At 37.6% G+C, this 19,659-nt stretch overlaps 1 protein-coding gene across 3 annotated transcripts in view; it reads left to right on the top strand.

Moving 5' to 3' along the window:
* LOC126367015 (bifunctional heparan sulfate N-deacetylase/N-sulfotransferase) overlaps positions 1-8,020 on the top strand; it is an 84,071-nt gene extending 76,051 nt beyond the window's left edge. For all 3 annotated transcript variants that reach the window (XM_050010374.1, XM_050010373.1, XM_050010375.1), the window contains 3 exons: positions 3,506-3,622; positions 5,546-5,728; positions 6,068-8,020. In XM_050010374.1, the coding sequence (XP_049866331.1) occupies positions 3,506-3,622; positions 5,546-5,728; positions 6,068-6,290 (523 nt within the window). In that variant the 3' untranslated portion in view covers positions 6,291-8,020. The remainder of the gene's footprint in view (positions 1-3,505; positions 3,623-5,545; positions 5,729-6,067) is intronic.
* The last annotated feature ends 11,639 nt before the right edge of the window (positions 8,021-19,659 follow it).

Below are 19,659 nucleotides of genomic sequence, written 5' to 3' on the forward strand. Positions count from 1 at the left end.
TTGTTATTTATTACTCAATAAACATATTTTATAAACAAACACTCGTTCTAAGAAAATGAGATGTTTTCAAGCTTGATGTTGATGTGACTGTGTTGAACCAATATTTAACCTTGTTACGCAGTAGTTACAGATACATACAGCTCTTAATTGAAATATAAATATTGACGTCTATAAATATAAACTTGCTCTTGCTTGTCGTGAAACTTTATAATTGTATAAAAATACAGGATATCCATTTTTTCATCTGGAAAGTTATTTCTAGCGTTCACTAACGCAGATTCAATGAACGCCAGTCACTTATTTTCTTTCCAAACCTTTTTTCCAAGACGAGGAGAAAATCAATAAGATTGTCTTGAATTGTATAAAAATAGTTTTAATTACTCTATATATAGTACGCATTGAGAATAATTAATACGCTGGCACTTTCGGGAATAATACGTTCTCTTTTTGAATATCTCTTTCTCTTGATACTCAGAGTACCATTTTTATTATTTTTTTAAATTTATTTACTTAATGCAACTTTAATCAAGACTAGTTTGTCTCGATGCTAGGTTTCCTGGCATGTGTCAATTTATACAATCATATTCAAAAATCATATTAAAAACCCATTAAAGTACAGGAAGGATAAAAGGTTGACACATTGAAGCAAATCAACTAAAAAAAGCAATATTGCTATTTGACATTTATTTGCATTGCATTTATATGCGCAAATGACAAATTGCAATATTGCTTTTTTAGATGGATTGCTTCGATGTGGCCTTCGTGGTCCAGTGGTTGAGCGTTGGACTCACGATCCGGAGGTCCTGGGTTCGATTCCCAGTGGGGACATATCACAAAAATTACTTTGTGGTCCCTAGTTTGGTTAGGACATTACAGGCTGATCAGCTGATTGTCCGAAAGTAAGACGATCCGTGCTTCGGAAGGCACGTTAAGCCGTTGGTCCCGGTTACTACTTACTGTGTAAGTACGTAGTCGTTATAAATGAGTCATGTCAGGGCCCTTTGGCGGCTCAATAGTAACCCTGACACCAGGGTTGATGAGGTTAGTAATTCGCCTCAAAACCCACACGATAGAAGAAGAAGATGTGGCCTTTTTAACCCCCCAGTTCTAAAAGTTTGTAGAAAAACATGGCAACACGGTAGTACATCGCTTTTACCGGTTTGTGCCGGATAGTTTAAACAATACCTTACCATATAGTAAAAAATAATACGTAAAGAATGTAAAAGAAAATGTTCCCACTTTGGGAATGTTCCCGACCGTATAAAGGCTTGCACCTTATGCTCTTTTTTTACCTAACCTTTAGGTACATAAGACCAGAGTACAAGAAAGAAAATTTGAAAAAAAAAAGCAGCCAGTATCATTTCTATTAAAGGGTTTTTCAACGGGAACATTCCCACTTTAGGTACATTCCCTGGAACGGCACTTCTTTGTCCACTACCTCTGGATCTTTGGTCTTAAATGACCGGGAGCCTCTAAGGAGTAAGTGAGAACGCGCCTGTTTATCTGTTTCGCTTCTTACGCCTTAGGCGGTAAGAATGTGATTTTTATATAAAGTGTCCGGGGTATGATAAATACATTCTTCGCTTCTTCTATCGTGTGGGTTGTGAGTTGGAGTACCAACCTCATCAACACTGGTGTCAGGGTAAAAATATTCTTAAATTCATTAATTGTAAATATATTTACACGTAAAACAGAACTAAGCCAGTGGAAGCGCTTTCGATGCACGGACATATAGTTTTCCAATAGTCTTTAACATGGAATCCGTAAACGGTTAAATAGATATTCAACATGAATATAAACTCCCACGCCAACTATAAGTTGTCGTATTGGAGCTTCCCATTTTATGAGTGGGATGTTTAACCGCACCATTCAGGAAATAGCAGCTCTTACTTCCACCACCAACTTCTACCTTGAGTTATTTGTATACTAGCTATTGCCAACGGCTTCGCTCGCGTGTAATCCGGATTAACACAGTTTCCCTTTCCCAATGTACCAATTTTTAGTTTCCTACCTTGAAAAGTGTGAAAAGTCCCATATAAAATGTCACCCCCTCTCGGAAGGGGGTGGGGCAGATTTCCAAAAAAAAATGCACGATTCTTTGTTAGTCACAAATAGTCCGCATACCAATTTTTAGTATTCTACCTTGAAAATTGCGGAATGCTCGATACAAACTTGCACCTCCCATTTTAGGGGAATGGTGGGGTTAGAAAGAGACAAAATATAGCCTATGTCACTTTCCATCCCCTAAACTGTCTCCACTTAAAAAATCACATCGATTCGTCGCTCCGTTTTGCCGCGTTGATGCGTTGCCGTGAAAGACGGTCAATCAAACAGACACACACATACACTTTCCCATTTATAATATTAGTATGGATTATAAACTTCCCCGCAAACCGTGATAACCCTGTTCCGACTCGCATCCTACTGTCACGGACGCGAATCCCGACTCTAGACCATCGAATTTGACTTTATGAGTTTGATTTCATGTTTAGATAATTGATGTCACGTGGTTTCCAGGAGTGGCAATAGGCTCGCCCCATATTACATGGGACTTAAACATAGCTGATGTCCTTGTGGGTGTACAGGTGTACTATACATGTCTGCTTATCCCTTCGAAGATACAAACGCTAAGAGTATATAAACTTCTCTGCTCGATTGTCTGTAAAGAAGATTCGTGGAGAGTATTATAAGCGAAATACATCTCAAGCATTTTTTTAAATTCTAATAATAATATCTCGCCAATCTCCCAAAGTAATAAGGAACTTTCCAGGCGACGTTCCCCAAAAAAATATTGTTCAGTACGAACAAGGGAAGTATTAAATAGTCTTGATTTGAATTATGGGTTTAATTTGCAATTATTCGTATCTTTTTACAATGTGAGATGGATGTCCGTTGAGTGCGGTGAGTTGAATGTGTGGAGAGTGTATCGTGTGTGACTGCGATTGGTTCGCGTGTATGACGTGGTATGTGACGTGTATGATGCAAGTGTATGACTCGATACATTGCAAGTAGGCATCTATTGCCTCCTAGATAGGGTTGATGTTGCGTCGACAAATATAGATGGCGCCGTAAAAATTTGCCTTCGATTAACCTTCTATATTCATGAATAACAGACATGCATCTTATATTTTTGTTTTTGGGTATAAATAATGACCCTTGTTATTAGAACCAGGCACAACACATCTTCCACCCATTATTATTCTGATCAAAATAAAGAAAAGCAATAGGTAGCATCATAATTCTATACGTATCCTGCTACAATTATTTTTATATGCCTGTGCCATTACATTATGTTTTTGACTAGTTATGTACCCGAGCCATGACAAAAAAGTTAAATGTTAAATTGGGGTAGTCAAAGGTATATCCATCACAAGATGGTCTGTTAAACCAACGCGATAGGTGGTGAGCCGTATCGCCGCCGTCTATAATGGTCGAGCCAACTGTGTTAGTGAAAGCTGCGCTTAAGATAACTTAATAATAGATAACTACATATTTTTGTACACAGGGCGTACTCGTGGTACCAGCACATCCGGTCGCACGGGGACCCGGTGGCGAACAACTACACGTTCCATACCGTCATCACGGCTAATGACTCCGTGCCCAAGCCGCTCAGAGACCTCAGGTAAGAATTTCTATCATCAAACTTAATTTCAATACATACATGTATGTACAAGACTTAAACTCACTCTTATTTCCCACCGCGTTGCTGGGGAAGACCAGACTAATTTCAATACAAATGTCCAAATAAAAATTAAAAATATGTTTACCGATATTGGAATGCATATACTTACTAGCAGGCCCGGTGAGTCGTTAGTTCCGGCTACGACGTACTGCTGTATGTAGTATGAAGGCTGCTGAGCCCGGCCATTAACCTCACCTCCAAACTAACTTGACCTACGCGACAGAAGAATACAATTATAACAAAAGTATCTATATGACATATAATTTGATTTCTTTATAACTTTTTACGATTTCAAACATTTATATTGAAATTAACTTTTATATTATATAACGTTTATATTATTATAGCATGGTTCATCAGTAGATATTGGCTCGTTAAGAGAAACGTTAAATAACAGAAAAAAGAACTCGTAGAACTTTTACTAACAACGTCCGATTATGCTATTTTAATTGTCATTTGACACTTATAATAAAATAACTACTTCGCACAATCAAACAAAGATTAAAAAAATCTCGCCTTCACGCAAGTCTTATTTAAACAACAGACATTAACATTCCAAAAAATGACCCCAAAACCGCTTAAAATTAAATAAAACTATGCGAGAATTATGACAGAGATCTCTCTGAAAATTTAATTTAATTTACTTTGTAAGCGAGCGAAATAATTTAGTTTTACATAAATTTAAATAAACCGCCATGAGTCGAGTAATGGAATTACTCCGCCGAGTGTTTCCGTGACGTTTTTATTTACGAAATGTTTCGTTTAAATTATTACCTAAACATAATTTGGACGAGAGGAAGAACGCGTGTAAGTCACCATTGGCCCAAAAAACTCGAGTCAATTCTGTGTTTGACAGGCTTCATGAATTATCAAACGCGGAGCGTGTTGCGGGGCGGTTTTTGTTCCCGAAACTTCGGAACGACCTTTATGTTACGTTTTATAAATACATTTACCATCGCGAATGCCTTTCAGATTGCTTTGCCTATCTAAGAGGAAAATGTTGTTGTTCAATTTACAGTTGAAGTGTAAAAGACTTCGTTCGTAAGGTTTTATTTTGTCTGAACCGTAAACTCGTTTTCATGAATGACAGTAATTTGAATAGCGCCAAATTATCCCTTGAATTCATCGTCAGATTCTGCAACTTCCTCTTGTGTACCAAAGCCATTTTTTGCGAACGTACATTTAGAAAGTAATTCTATCTAAATTGTATACTTCTTAATTTGTTTTAAATACTAAAATATCGCCCATAATAGACAAAACTTAGCAGTTTTTAATTTAGTAATGCATATTAAATTGAATCAACGATCATTTTCAATGGATCACCGATACTGACAATACAAAATTTATTGTTGGGTTGATATAAATAAAATATAAGCGGGCGCAAAATGATTGAATATGCGTTGTAACGAGTCATCAATCATATTTTGAGAACAGCTTCTGTGGTCTAGTGGTTACCTACAGCTTTCCGCTCACGATGTGAGGTCTGGGTTCAATTTCTGATGGGGACATTGTCAAAATTATTGTGAGACTGTATTTTGTTTGGTCAGAAAATTTCACTTGAATTTATTGTCTGAAAAGTAAAATTATTTCGTGCTTCGGAACGCACAAGCGCTTAGTTCCGGCTGTACTTACTTAGTAAACTGTAGCCCATGACAACAGCCGTAGAACCGTACCAGAGGCCAACGACGGTTTAACAATAATCCTGACAAACGGCGTTGGTAATTTCGTTTATTGACGCCACAATATACACAAAAGAAAAAGAAGAGTATTTGAGGTTTAGGCCACTGTAAACGTTAGCATTAAACTCTCCGTCGGTGTTGACGTTCCGTTTCCGTCCCTATATGTGGAGTCTATTGTGTGCAGGAACCGCTGCCTGAACCCGGGCAAGTACAGCCACTACCTGGAGCGGTGGCTGGCGGAGTACAGCAGTCATCAGCTGCACATCATTGACGGGTCACTGCTGCGCTCCGAGCCGGCGTCTGTCATGAACTCGCTACAGAAGTTCTTGAAGATCACGCCACACGTTGACTTCAATAAGCTGCTCAAGTAAGTTTATTTATTTGTAGAATTACAGGATAGTGTTAGAGGATAAAGCATTCCTTTCGTAATAATTTTGAACCCATTATATTACATCTTGTTCATTTGTTATTTCATAACAGAGAGTGTTAGTGTAACTCAGGTTCTTTCTTAACAAACAGATATCCTGTTGCAATTGACTAAGAATTCAATAAATTATCAGGAATAGTTGAACTGACTGTGATAGAAACTAAAGTTCTAAAGCATCTGCTATGCATATTTAATCATGATAAAAGATAACAAAACAAGGAATAATTCTTGGATTATTGACCAATATGAGCAAGATAAACAACATACAAACTTTTACAGATACGACGCCAAAAAGGGCTTCTTTTGCCAAGCGGTAAGTAATGACAGGACGAAATGCCTGGGCAAGTCAAAGGGTCGGATATACCCTCCCATGGAGGAGCGATCAGCTAAGTTCCTGAAGAGGTACTACACGACTCATAACACTGCGTTGTCGAAGCTGCTGGTGCGGCTCGGCCGGCCCGTGCCGCAGTGGCTCAAGGACGACCTCTCGTCCAACGGATAGCACATCCCACAACCTCACAGGTTGCAGCCGTTTCCGCATGGACTCCTGCGAGTCTGTGTCGTCACCATGCCTTGACTGACTTTGACTTAGTTGCTTCAAGGTCCGATGATACTCTACTGTCCAACAGTTATAAACTCAGGACGAAGGTTAGACACAATTGTTTTTCCAAGTGTTTCGATGTGAGAATATCCTTGTTGAAAATGTATTTGTCTATCGATTCTTGTAATATAATGTTTAAAGAGTGATATTACATTTCTTAATGTTCTCGATCGGTTCAGTTGAGGTGGAAATGTTTTCAGTTTCCACTTTTGGTGTTAAGTGTAGTCGATGGTTCGGTCCCAGTGGAGCAGTTACACTTCATGCTTGCCTGAATCGTGTTATTCCTTAGTTGTATTATAATTGTGCAGAGAGTGTCCGATGGCGACGATATTCGGCCGTCGGTTTAGGTGCTATTTGTTAGTATTGTGTATGGCATTGTTAGTAGATTCACTACCGATTTATATTTTGAAATTATATTAATTATAACGTGAAGTTGTTTTGCGACATATATTATAAGTAGTTAATATCAAATCAGATACAATGCAAGCGGCTAAGCAATTTTTATATTTTTGTTTTTGTGTAAAAGCTTTTAAATGTCTCATTCCATGATTGTACACATATATTAGTAAAAGTACCTGAATCAATTCGTATGTTTACAGTTTATTTTGTAATCTCGTAACGTATATAAGAACAAACTGTTTTTTTACAAATTCTTGTCTTTCGGTGCCATAATGAACGTATATCAACGAACGGCACTAACACTGTTTTTGTGTATTCAATGAAAAGTGCATATTTTGACAATAGGATACACCTAGTCCTTTTACGTTAAGTCCCCTAACGAACAATATTTCAAAATTGGTACATATAACTTTATTGTTATCATTTTTCAATAGCAAAGTTACCGTTCTCTTAGCCGTAAGTACTTTCCTTAATGCATTTATATTAAAGATTATGGCTATTTTTCAAATGAAATATCAATCTCGGACGAAATAAATGAATGGATCATAGATGTATCGGGCATATATTTTGATATGTGTGAATTTATTGGAGAGGTAACTTTGTAAGCGGAGAAATCGTTTGTAAGGATCGGTAGGGCGTTTTACTATTTGTTGTAATAGATGTCGTACTTAAAACATGTAAATTCTTTTCTAATGAAATGAAACATAGATAGAAAGTACAGAAAATTATATTACGAAATTCATATTTGAATATAGATTAAAATATTAATGTTTTCATAGTAAATATAAATTTACGATATTTTTTTTTGGTCTATTATATATTTTAGTTTAGCTTTCTAAACTTAAAAAATTATGTCTACACTTCCAAAATTCTTAATTAATGTGGAATTGTGTGTTACGTAGAATATGGCCTTACAATGTTTAGAAGCAAACTTTAAAATTGTTTTGATGTCATTATAATGGTGTTGCAAGTTTGTGGACATTTTATTGTAGGCGGGTCATATCCGGAGTCAGTCGCGCCAGGCGCTGGTTGTGTTTCCTTGGCAATAATGTTACTTTCACTCATTGATTTGACTCATAACCATAGATACAAGTCATGTCATTACTATTTCATTTAAAAAATAATATTTTATGTATAAATATTTTAATGATACAGCAAATGACTGCTCTTAAAAATGTGTTCTTTATAAGAAATTAATACATCACTTATTTTATTAAATGATTTGAAACGAAGGTACTGTACTTTAATTTTAAATGCACTAAAAACTTCATCCTCATAACACTATTCAGTTTTAAGCACAGACGAAACCTCTAAAACACAAGCACAATCCATATTCATGAATTCTCGAGGATCCAACTATTAACAGGATTTCGCGGAGACATTCTATCTGGTGCTTTATTAAACACATAAAACATTGTATGTCTTAGTTTAATACTCCGAAACACGTCGAGTAGCTATCTACTTTAAGCTCCAGCCAATATTTGCAGTAATACGTAACTTGCCGGGGGCAATTCTAAAGAAATACAATCCGAGTACTGAACGTCTTGAAATATGTATAACGCCCGTAGCGCGTAGCGTAGGTACGGTATTGTTCGATACGTTCACCCGGGGAAAATATATTCCATGCTCCTATAACTTCCGATTTCAATGGGTGCATCCGTAAACAAAATGCGATGAAAGCTTGAGACGGTAAGTAGCATACGTGAGTCGCGGGCCCGCCTTGGCTCTCGACTTTTCTACTTCAACTGCAAAACGAATTTCATACAAACTCAGCCAAAGTTATAAAAAATTCAAGACGATAACAATAGAACGTTTTGTCGTCGAACAGATTTATGTTCTGGTTTGAATTAAAAAATGTGAGGAAGTCAATTTTCGCTAGAATTTGCATTCAATGAATATAATTGAATTGGCAGCGTCGATAACGTCAGGCGGCAAGCGAAGAGCTCTCCGTACCACGGGTTTTATCTCGTTCACTCGTAGCTCGAACGTAGATATATTGCGGCGCGACTTATACTTAATGGAGGTCGCCGGGGCTACCTTGACGTGATTTAGCCATTGTTTTTATTAAATCAACAAGTCGCGTTACGGGTACTATGTTTTTCGAGCGCATAAATAATGTAAGTACCTATATCTCCTAAGTTCTCCAGGCATAAGAAGTTATTAAATCGTGTCCAGTGATAAAATAATAAATTGATAGTTTTTGTGTGGTACTTTACCAAGTACAGTTTTACAAAGTGTAAGTATGTTAAGTTGGTAAGTGTAAGTACCAATTATGAGGCCATTCTCGTAGTAATTAATTAAGTACCTAAGTTTGCGTGAATTGAGAACGAAATAAATTTTCCCTAATATTACCTATAATTTTCGATCGAAATTAACACCTCGACTATTTAACAAAACTAATTACAAACGCAACTCGTAGTTTTATAACCTACTTAGGTACATACATACATAAACTCACGCCCGTAATCCCTAATGGGGTGGGCAGAGCCACAAGTAATCAAAGACAACTTGCAGCCACTGTTGCCTACTTAGGTATCTACTTGAATTAAGTCTTTACCTTTGAAATTGCTGTTTACCTTTATAAATAAAGAATAAAATTATATAGTACTTTTTTATTTTGTTAAAATAGCGCGTAGATATTTTCGATGTTTCCATGGTTACGAAAACGGTGACGTCTAAGAAAATGAAAAAGCGAAAATAAAATGAACAACTATTTAATTGAGCTTTAACTAAACTTGAATTTAAAACTAATTTGAATTTTAAATTACTCGAGAACGCAAAATGTGCAACTCTAAAATGTCTAGTAAGTATTAGAAAATATCAATTCCATAGGTAAAGATCTTTTAAAATCGGTCGCGAGCCTGTAGTAGGATTATAACGCCAGCAGGGTGGTGTCGAAGTGAACAACGTGCGCATTATGGCTTTTATCTTAAAATTACGGACAGTGATGGATGATGGCTACAGACGTAATTCATTTATCTATGATTAAGGGACGGCCCGCCCTGGCGCTCGCAAACCAACTATAAATTCAAACATGGAAGCGATGGCTAAGTAAGACAACATTTCCCAACGCCACAACGTGATGTCTAAATAGAAATACTCGTCAATCATTATTCACATAAATTCAGTTTGCAAAACCCAACTTCAGATACTACTAAACTATTATAAACATGCAGGTAATACCAACTAATTCTAGGTAAATATTCGAAATTTTAGCCGAATACTTCTAGAAGTCTGGGATGACTTCGATTAAACGCGCGGGCTGAGTTCGGCCAGCTCACTGTAGAGAATCGCAAACAATTCCAAGCCAGATTCTATTCTCATAAATACGTAAAATGCTCTAAAGATTAAAGCTCGTTGAAATACTTTAAACCTCGAGCAAGCTGCGAAGTCTCCGCCCAATATTCAAAAGGAAAATACGGTAAGAAAAGTTTCTTGTCCAATAAATCTGCCAAAATTTATGAATAGACTTAGTTAATAAAACTGAGAATAAAATGAAATTAAATCGTCTCGGAGTCGGGAACGGTTACGTGGAATATGACTCCTTCCTTGGCGCAATAAAATGTGCCTACATAACATACCTATAGTCCGTTCAAGAATGATCTTCATAAAAGGTAAACAAATATGGCTGCCGATATTTTTTATCTGTGTCAAACTGCATACTAGTGAAGTGCTGAATTGATTTTAGCTCAAGTTATTTTATCAAAATGAACTGACTCTCTTTCTTCTCTCGGGTTGTTTGAATATTTTGTATGATAATATTAAAATATATATTGTACGTTTCTTTTTGGTTACACTAACTCACTTTGTAAGTCATTTTTTCTGCGCATTTCGGCTTATTAAGTACAGTACACTCACTTAAGTTATTCACGGAACTGACTCGTTTTCCTGACCTGAATGAAATGTCTCATCACTAATCATCAAATTGACAGCTAGCCACAGATTAACAAATCAACTTTTTTGTGTGAAGTTTTGTTTGATTTTTGTTTTTACATGAAAAAATGTGTTTTTAATAATTATTTTACGTTAATTTCACATTGAGCTAAGAAATCATACATCTATTGAGTGCTACGGATGTTATTAGAAGAATACGTTGCGTAGTTTAGGTGAAATTCGAACATTCTTTGTGGTAACAGGTTTGTTTACCTTTTATGAAGATCATTTTTGAACGGACTATACGTAGGTGTCTAGGGCAGCAGGCGCTAGGCGGCAGGGAGCGCACTTGCATCCGCCAATTACACGGAGCGATGTCGGCGGCGGTGCATCGAACTGCAGGTGGGTTTACGACGTGACGGCTCCGAGCTTTATTGCTCATCGACTTCCCTCTCCCGAAATGTGTAGTGAATCTGAATCGTGATCCGCACTGATCTGTCAGCCGGGTAATACGGTCGATACGTCCCGCCATCTGTGCATACTCCCCGAAGATATCCGACTCGGTGCAAAGCTGATAACGCGATTTTGATGAGCTCCACGTTACCGCCGTGATGTGGCGTCTACCATGGCTTTAAATTTTTATTGATCGAATCTGATATACCTTTAGAGGTACTTACTCACAACGAAGTATGATTACCTAATACTTCGTGCAACAAAGTTGAGAAATAAAAAATGTGATGACAAACCTTTTTAATTACAGAGTTAGATAGGTAAGTATTTTCTTAATTTGTTTAGTAAAAATAAATACTTATTACATGTTCCTGAAATGGAGATGCAGTTTTTTTTCTGCAGATTATGAAGTCTGTCCTATTTAGAAGCTCGAAGTAAATACGGGAGCGCTTTAATGTTCACAGTTCATTTATTTCATAGCCGCAGTTTATTTCATGGGATTCAAGAGTTGCAAATGAGTTCTACTTTATGATGTTTGCGTTATCAAGCGCAAATAGATGTACCTATAAAAACGAGATACCTATATTTGTAATTATGTTGGATAAACAAACCGGTCGCCTATGAAAAGTAATGATGCTGAAAATGTTTGAGTTTACTTAGTTATAATTATACAGTGTATCCTGCGGCTGTAGACGGATGTCCAATAAACAATATCTAAGTTTGAGTCGCTTTGTCGTAATATTTGCCCTGGCTCCGAAACCCTCGCCGGAGTTTGAGCGACTTCTGAAGCTTATTACTATTTGTGTTTCCAAGTCTTATCTATACTCCCGCTGTAGACGCTGTTTCTTTGTACGACTGTAACACAAGCAATAACTTTCCGAACGGAACCTTACCATAGCAACATCAAAGCTTCCAATTGTTCGCTCGCATAAGTTATAAATGAGCGTGTGATAAAACGACAAAGTCCTATCTTCCGATCCCGCATATGTTTAACTATTCCGCCTGAGTATTTGTATCATTTTCTCATTGGATATGTAAAACAGGGTGGAAATAATGCGTGCATATCTTATTTTCGCGCTGGATGGCGGAGTGAACGGCATGTGTTTACGTCACTGTAAGTAAGAATAATGGCTGCACATAAATCAGTGACATCTTCACGTCTTTTTGAATACACACAAGAGACGTCAGCTTCTTATAGAGTAGGGGATCTATTGTTCTAGAACACTCTACACGTTGATGTATGGCGCTACTTTCATGTTTACACTGCAAATTGGATACATACACAAACTCACGCTTGCGATCACTAATGGGATGCGTAGAGCGACACGTAAGAAGAAGACAGCTTGTAGACACTTTTGATACGAGCTCATTGGGACACGATGAACCGTATGGTGACAGGTGATGAGAGCTCACCCATACAATCAAGCTACAAAAGACATTAAAACTTCGTCGACACTGACTGGTGTGAATTCGACGTATTCACTTACATAACATAAACAACCAAGGACTTACCCAGCCCCACTCCCAGATATAGGATTAATCAACTGGAGTTAGCAAAAACTTGAATTTTGAATTTTTAGATTGTTCCATTGATCAAACGCGCGCTCGTAAAAATGCAATAATTTTATAGGAACACGGAGAACTTTGATTATCTACGGAACTCGCGTCGTTGGGAGTTTCCCTTTTTAAATTGGTTTATAATGGGAACGAGCAGATATTATTACTTTACGGACGCGCAAAGATGCAATTTAGGGACCCAAATAAAGTTTCCCGTTGGGACGCCGTCGATCAATGTTTGCAGAGTGTGTGAATTGATAGTTATAAGTAATACGTATGACATACTTATGTAACTTAACTAGCTTTTGCCCGCGACTTCGTCCGCGTAGCGTGTTATAAAAGAGAGATCTTTGTGTGTGTGGGAGAAAGGTTAAAAAATGCTTAATTTTATTATTTTTAAATGACGTTATAGTATAAATCGCTCAGTTAAATAATGAACTGTTATTATTTTTTAGATTATGAGTTTATGCTAATTTGGTATAATATAAATTTAGGAAAATACGATCAGAGGAGGCTAACCCTGAAGTACCTATAAGCTTTCGTCTGGAATTCAGAGATGAGAATGTTTTTTGCTAATTCCCGTTCCCGTGGGAATTTCGAGAATTCCTTTCTTAGTACACCTCTACAGTACCTAATCTACGTCCTTTTCAAATTTCAAGTGCCTACGTTTAGCCGTTTAGACTGTGCGCTGATATGTCAGTCAGTCAGTTTCTCCTTTTATATATAACTTAATAAAATAAGTACTAAATTACCTTCCGCACCACTTATTACAAAAATAATACGTTAACGTACCTAATCAATCCTGCTTATTACATTCGGCCAACCCGTCTCGTGTCAACTCTACGTTTTTTTCTCTACGGCTCTACCAATATAAACAATTACGGTGGCTTAGTCCCGATCGATTCACCAATTAATCAGAAACTCACGTCGAACACAGTGTGCATGAGGGGAAGGCAATCGAACACAGCTCCTGCCAAAAAGTTGACGAAACTTGTTATTGTGACAGCGGCGGCTACGGGCGGGCGCGGGCGGTGGTCGGCGGGCGACGGCATTTATTGGGCGGAAAGCGACTGGCTTCCCACTGTCCAACTTCCACAAACTTTTGACGACAAGCCGTAAAACGATTAGTTGTTGTATCATTCCTATAAAATAAAACCTCAACTTTATAACCCGAAATAACATAACCCCGACCGTAAAAATTGAAATTTCTGCGGCTCATTTTGCAAGTCAAACGCTGTTAAGAAAAAGACGCAATTTCGCGCGTCCCTTCGAGGCCGAGGACTCTTATAAACATCAGGGCCCGGCAAACTGCTGGAGCCGTAATCTCCCGAAAACATAAAAGCGTATGAAAAGTTTAGTGTCCATAAATTTTGCCAATACATGTGAGGAAGGCACGAAATGCTTTGGTAAACGACGCGACATCAACTCGCTCAAGCGCGGAGTATTCGTACAAGCCACTTTTACAAATCGTCCGAACTCACTTTAAAAATAAATACTCGTTACGGTTTTAATTTACAACTTCTATTTACTCGTTGCAAGCAGTAAGCTTAACTTTTAACGAACCTGTTGAGCAATCTTGTAGCGCCGATAAAGGCATTGCTCTGGAATTTTGCAATACAACGACGGGTCCCGCGTTTTTAATCTCCGTCATACGCAAATCGTTCTCTATACGAGCACCTCGAATGCACCAGTAATTCCCGGTAGTTTCATTTTGGATGTATTTGAGCGACGCGCCATGTTCGACAAAGCCGACATCAACAAATACAGGCAGGCGATCGACGACTGTCGGCCGCTCTGCAACGCAATTAATTGCAGCCTGTCTAATTAACTGCGTCAGTTTGTCTATTGTAGCACACGTGACAAATCTATCAAGCTTTCAATTACCAAGAGAGCGGTCAAATATTGGATACTGACGGGCACTGCACAGCACTGCTCCCAAAGGAAAAAACTTATATTTTACAGTCTTCCACTTTATGAGCATTTCTGTGAGCAAAATACCACGTACTAAATGTATAAAAGAGTTATTTACTGCAGTCTCCAGAGTCCAATTACATTCCCACGTTCTACTTTTAAAAATATTTCAGCAGCTAGGTAACTGAGTAAGTACCTATTTCGTGGTAGGTAGTCGTATATTTATGTGGGCATCGTTTGTTTAGTTCTGTTGCCGAATGAGTGTTGTGAAGCTATATCGGTGGAAGGACAGGCACGTTCACAATTTGCGGCTGCGGATTGGCCCGAATGGAGCATGCTATAATCAGAGTTGTGTCTGCCTATAGCCGGTATACGGCACTGGTGTCGGCACACGACACCGGCAATATGGCAGCAGTGGCCACACTCGTTGGACGATTTGTAATTCAATTATGACTAGCGCAGACCCACTACCTTCTGCCTAGCTGACAGCGAGCGTCTATCGCTTGCTTGCCACGCCGCGCAATAAAATTCATGAGGCTCTTGTTACATTCATGAGAGGAATTGGGCAAAAATACCGTGTAAATAAACGTCAGCTCACACAAAGAATGTAGATTTTATTAACTTAGTACTCGACGGCCTCGACACGCCGTCAGCACTGCGACATTTTCAGGATTTTTCCGCTTATTTGTACGAAGTTTTATTTGTTTTCGTCCATGTAATAAGTATATGAGCATTATGTGAAAATAAGAGCTGCGGGTCCTATTTTTTATGTTATTTAATATGTACAATGGGACACAGCGTAATAACACTCTACTTGTATTTTACTATAAAAATCTAATAAAACTAGGAAAAACAAGACTTAAATTAAGCTGTTATTGTATCTTAGCTCAAGTCTTCATTCCAACATAATTTATAGCTCTGTAACGCTTTTTAATTACAAGGATTTATGTCTCTCGAGATTTATAGCTTAAGTATTTCTCGAATCGGTAACTTAAATCCACAGCCATAGGCTTTAATAACTTTCCCTATCAATTCGAAAATAAGCAATATTAAAAAATACACTTTTTGATTTATATTAACGTCGTGACACAAAGACTAAAGTAGAGTATTAGCATAACTCGATTTATTAACATAACGAAGGAGTGTACGTGAAAGCATTCAAGGTTTCGAATGTCTCATTAGAAATACGAAGAAATTGTAAAGTCAACAGCCATTGGACTCAGGTATCTATATTGCGAGAGACATACGAGTAAGGAATCTACAGAGCGACAACTCTCAATCTTTATTTATTAAAGTAAGTTTTTTTTTTCAATTTTGTAAATTTCAAACTGATATAATTACTTTTAAAAGTAAAATTAATTCTAAAATATTGTTTATTCCAGCTTTGTTAGTTGGCCGTATTGAACCGGTAGGTAAAGTGATGTTCGCGTGGCCATATATAGCTTTCTGGCGATCACTAGCTAGCGTTTTAAGACGACAATGAAAATAACAGTTACTCCTAGGGCAACCCGGGTATTTGTTGTCTTGGCTCCTCTAATATTGCTTAGAGAGCTTAGAAATTAATGTCTACGTAGGGTATAAATAATACGTCAAAGATAGGCATGGTTGTATGAAGCCTACTATCCATACGTTTCTTTCTCACGCAGCGGCAAGTTTGTAAGACATATTTGCATCTCTTTTACGTGGAGTACCGTGACTATTTGAATATAATTAGAACACTGTTTCTTCAGAATCGTGATTGCATGTTACAAACGCAGTGAGGATTCAAACATCGCCTCTCAAATGAGCTGAATAGAATGCGGTAAGACAGGCGGCGACATGCATTTTTTCCTTACATGACTTTATTGGAACATATAAGAATAAGATGAAATGTTTGGCGAACGGTATCCTTTCAGTCAATCTTTGTATTCATAACGAGTTATAAAGAAATAAGGGTAACAAAACCTGTGTGTGGGTAGTGGTTAAAATCGAGGTTCGACGACGTAAAAGGGTCCTATACTAAGCACACCTACGTAAAAAGGCTCTAACCCCACTACATTCAGCCTGCTCTAACGCATGTACCGGAGGGTATAAAACTCTGTCAGCAGTTTGTAAATATTGCTGTTATAAAAGCGAGATGGGTTATTCATCGACCATAACGGCCTAACTTCGGCAGTTAACGACAACAAAAATTTGATATTAAGGAAACCCCGCGTAATGCCTTAAGCCACTACAGCGATTTATATCAATTTGACTTATCAAAACTTTACTGTACGTTATTTTATGACCGGATACCTGGGCTCATATCTTTTATTGTTGCCTAGTTGATAAGTAGACCAAACAAGTAGGTGAAAGTTTCAGAGTTACAAACAAAAATTATGAAGAAATAATATACCTAACTGATACAAGTATAGCATATAATTTGTTCGTGTCACCGTTATTATATTAGAAGTTTTGGGAAAAATATGTCGTGTAAAGAAGGATAGAGCAACAAACATTACTTGTACTTATGAGTACTTTATTCGACAAACATTGTAAGATTAAAACGGTTTGAAAGCAGCTACCGACGTTAATTCTGACAATTTTGCTCTTTGTTTATTGTCATAAAGGCTTACGGACGGCTGCAGTTTATTTGGTCACAAAAATGTGTGGCAGTGCACGGACTAACAGGGATTACGAGTTTGAAACATAGCGGCGGCGCAGACCGGGGTGGGTAGGTGGCTCGGCGGCCGGTCTCACGCAGCTGTGAACTACTCTACAGTACACTCTACCGACTACCCTCGATATTGCAACGTCCCATGTGCGACATTAGCCAAATATTAAGCGCTGCCGACCATTCATTGTTATTGAACAATTCGCTGCACCAGTTACTACCACCGTAATCACGCTTTTGAATTTGCCAAATACTTACGATGCAGTCCGTATGAGCTTTTGCTGCCGTTTAGATTTTGCGCATAATCTCGTTTAACTGTTTAAAGATAAGCACTTTCCTTTGTTTTGTATTATAACGGTATGTGAACACTAATAATACTTGACCTTAAATATCGATTGCCTGACCTAACTCAACTCGTTAACTTAAAGGTGAGAGCAATTTAGTTCGACAGACGAAGTCTCAAGTTTACAAACAGCAAATGTTCGGTCCAGTCCAACTTGAAAGTACTAATTTTCCAAACGATGCCTACAAATTACCACCACCGGGCCTCCGGCATAAATCCAACCTTTTCAAGTTAATAAAAATGATTTAAGTACGCATTAAAAGGATCTTTCTCCCACTGAGAACACGGAATTTATAATGGTAATAATTTCAACGATTGTCCCGTAATTGCCTAGCGCAGGTAGGTACGGCTACATATACCTTAATAATGCTCGTAACGGCGGTGCAAATTTAATATTTGTGGAGGTATAACCCTGGTATTTTGCGCACTTATTTTCTGGTAGGGCTTGCCTCAGTCACGTTTAGCCTAGTTTAAATTCCGCAGATTAATAACAGTGAGATAAAAGTGATGTTAGGCGTAGACAATAGCCGGCGGCGACGGGAGCGCGGGCATAGAACCGCGACATTAGAGAATTGTTGGTGCCCTGTCCTATATGAAACACGCTCTGATTCATTCGCAAAGAGAACATTCTGCAAAAATACCGTCCTCAAAGTGAACACTCTGTGGAAATAATCTCGCGTATATTTTTTTCAATTAACTGTGAACATCTGTCGCTCTTATATAAAGTACTGTCTATATTTAATATCAACCCACTACGTATCATACTGACTTATTTACTGTTTCTTTAAATAAAAAACTGAGAAAATTTAGGCTCCTGTTTTTCTTTTAATCCGATGTTCAGCACATTTAACACATAACTTAAAATACTTATACCTTTTATAAAAGCTTTTCTTTGTTTCATTACAATTTTCCATTAACCTTGTATTATTTTTTTGACATTCAGAACTAGGTCGCAAAGAAAAAAGGCGGTTGTTGGGTCTAGGATATATTTTACTTATAATATAATGTATCGGACCTCTGCACGGGAGAGCATAGAAGTGATAGATAGATATAATATTTATTTACATATAACAACACGTTACAAAACATAACTAAGTAATCAAATAAAACATAAATTACAGGAGGTTTTCAACTCAGTATAAAACTTTGACATCTCAGAGTCAACAGAATGCTAACAAGTGATAAAATAGTTAAATATTTCCTTGAGATACTGTTAAAATAAGACTACGTATGTAGTCCAATATTTTCCCGTACATAGATCTAGGTATAAAGTTATACTATCTCGGATACGGTTTAGCAGCTTTAGGTTCGAGCTCCAAAAACTCTATTTCCCGGGTATTGACTATCTCGCTCTCACTTACGCGATAATGTGGCCTATGGCCATAATGTGGTAAGAGTGAGATTTCTGTTTGGAGCATCCGGGGTGTGATAGTGCTAAGACGCAGACCTTCGACCGACTTAATACTCTAGAAAATAAGTTGGATTCAACTCTAAAAGACACCTCGTGCTTAGCTAGTCAGCGCCCATAATTTATGTGTCTTCCGGATTATCAGCAGCGATCCGGCGACCCAGATAAACGTTAAATAGAAAAAAACATTAAACAACGCTTAACATAGATAACGAAGTGCCAATGCCTGAATACTGTATTCTACTTTCAGCCATTAGTAAATGAGTCAACTTTCAATAACAGTCGGTAGGTGCATTTACGTATTCATATAATATTATTATCGATTCACTTTCTTAAAACAAATTATTTTTCACTTTTATTAGACATGATTTATTTTGAATTTGGTTTCTGTATTTATAACTTAATACTAACAATATGTAAGTAAGTATATGCAAAAAAGTGCTTCCTCTGTCTTATGACGCCACGAACACTGGAAAGAATCTTTTACAGAAATTTATAACGTGGATTCGAAGTCGCTACTTACTCTAGGTGAGAGCCCTCAGCGCTCCCCATTTGTCCAGCCAAATAGTTAATGCAAATCTACGATAAGTCACGTTCATAAATGGTACTTACTCCTAACTTGTGTAATGTAGCCTCCAGCTCAAGGCTGCTATATTTCACGCGGACACCTCGTATTGTTAAACGTTATATATTTTCC

The sequence above is a fragment of the Pectinophora gossypiella genome, chromosome 5 (assembly GCF_024362695.1).
Source record: "Pectinophora gossypiella chromosome 5, ilPecGoss1.1, whole genome shotgun sequence".
In the NCBI taxonomy this organism is placed as follows: Eukaryota; Metazoa; Arthropoda; class Insecta; order Lepidoptera; family Gelechiidae; genus Pectinophora; species Pectinophora gossypiella.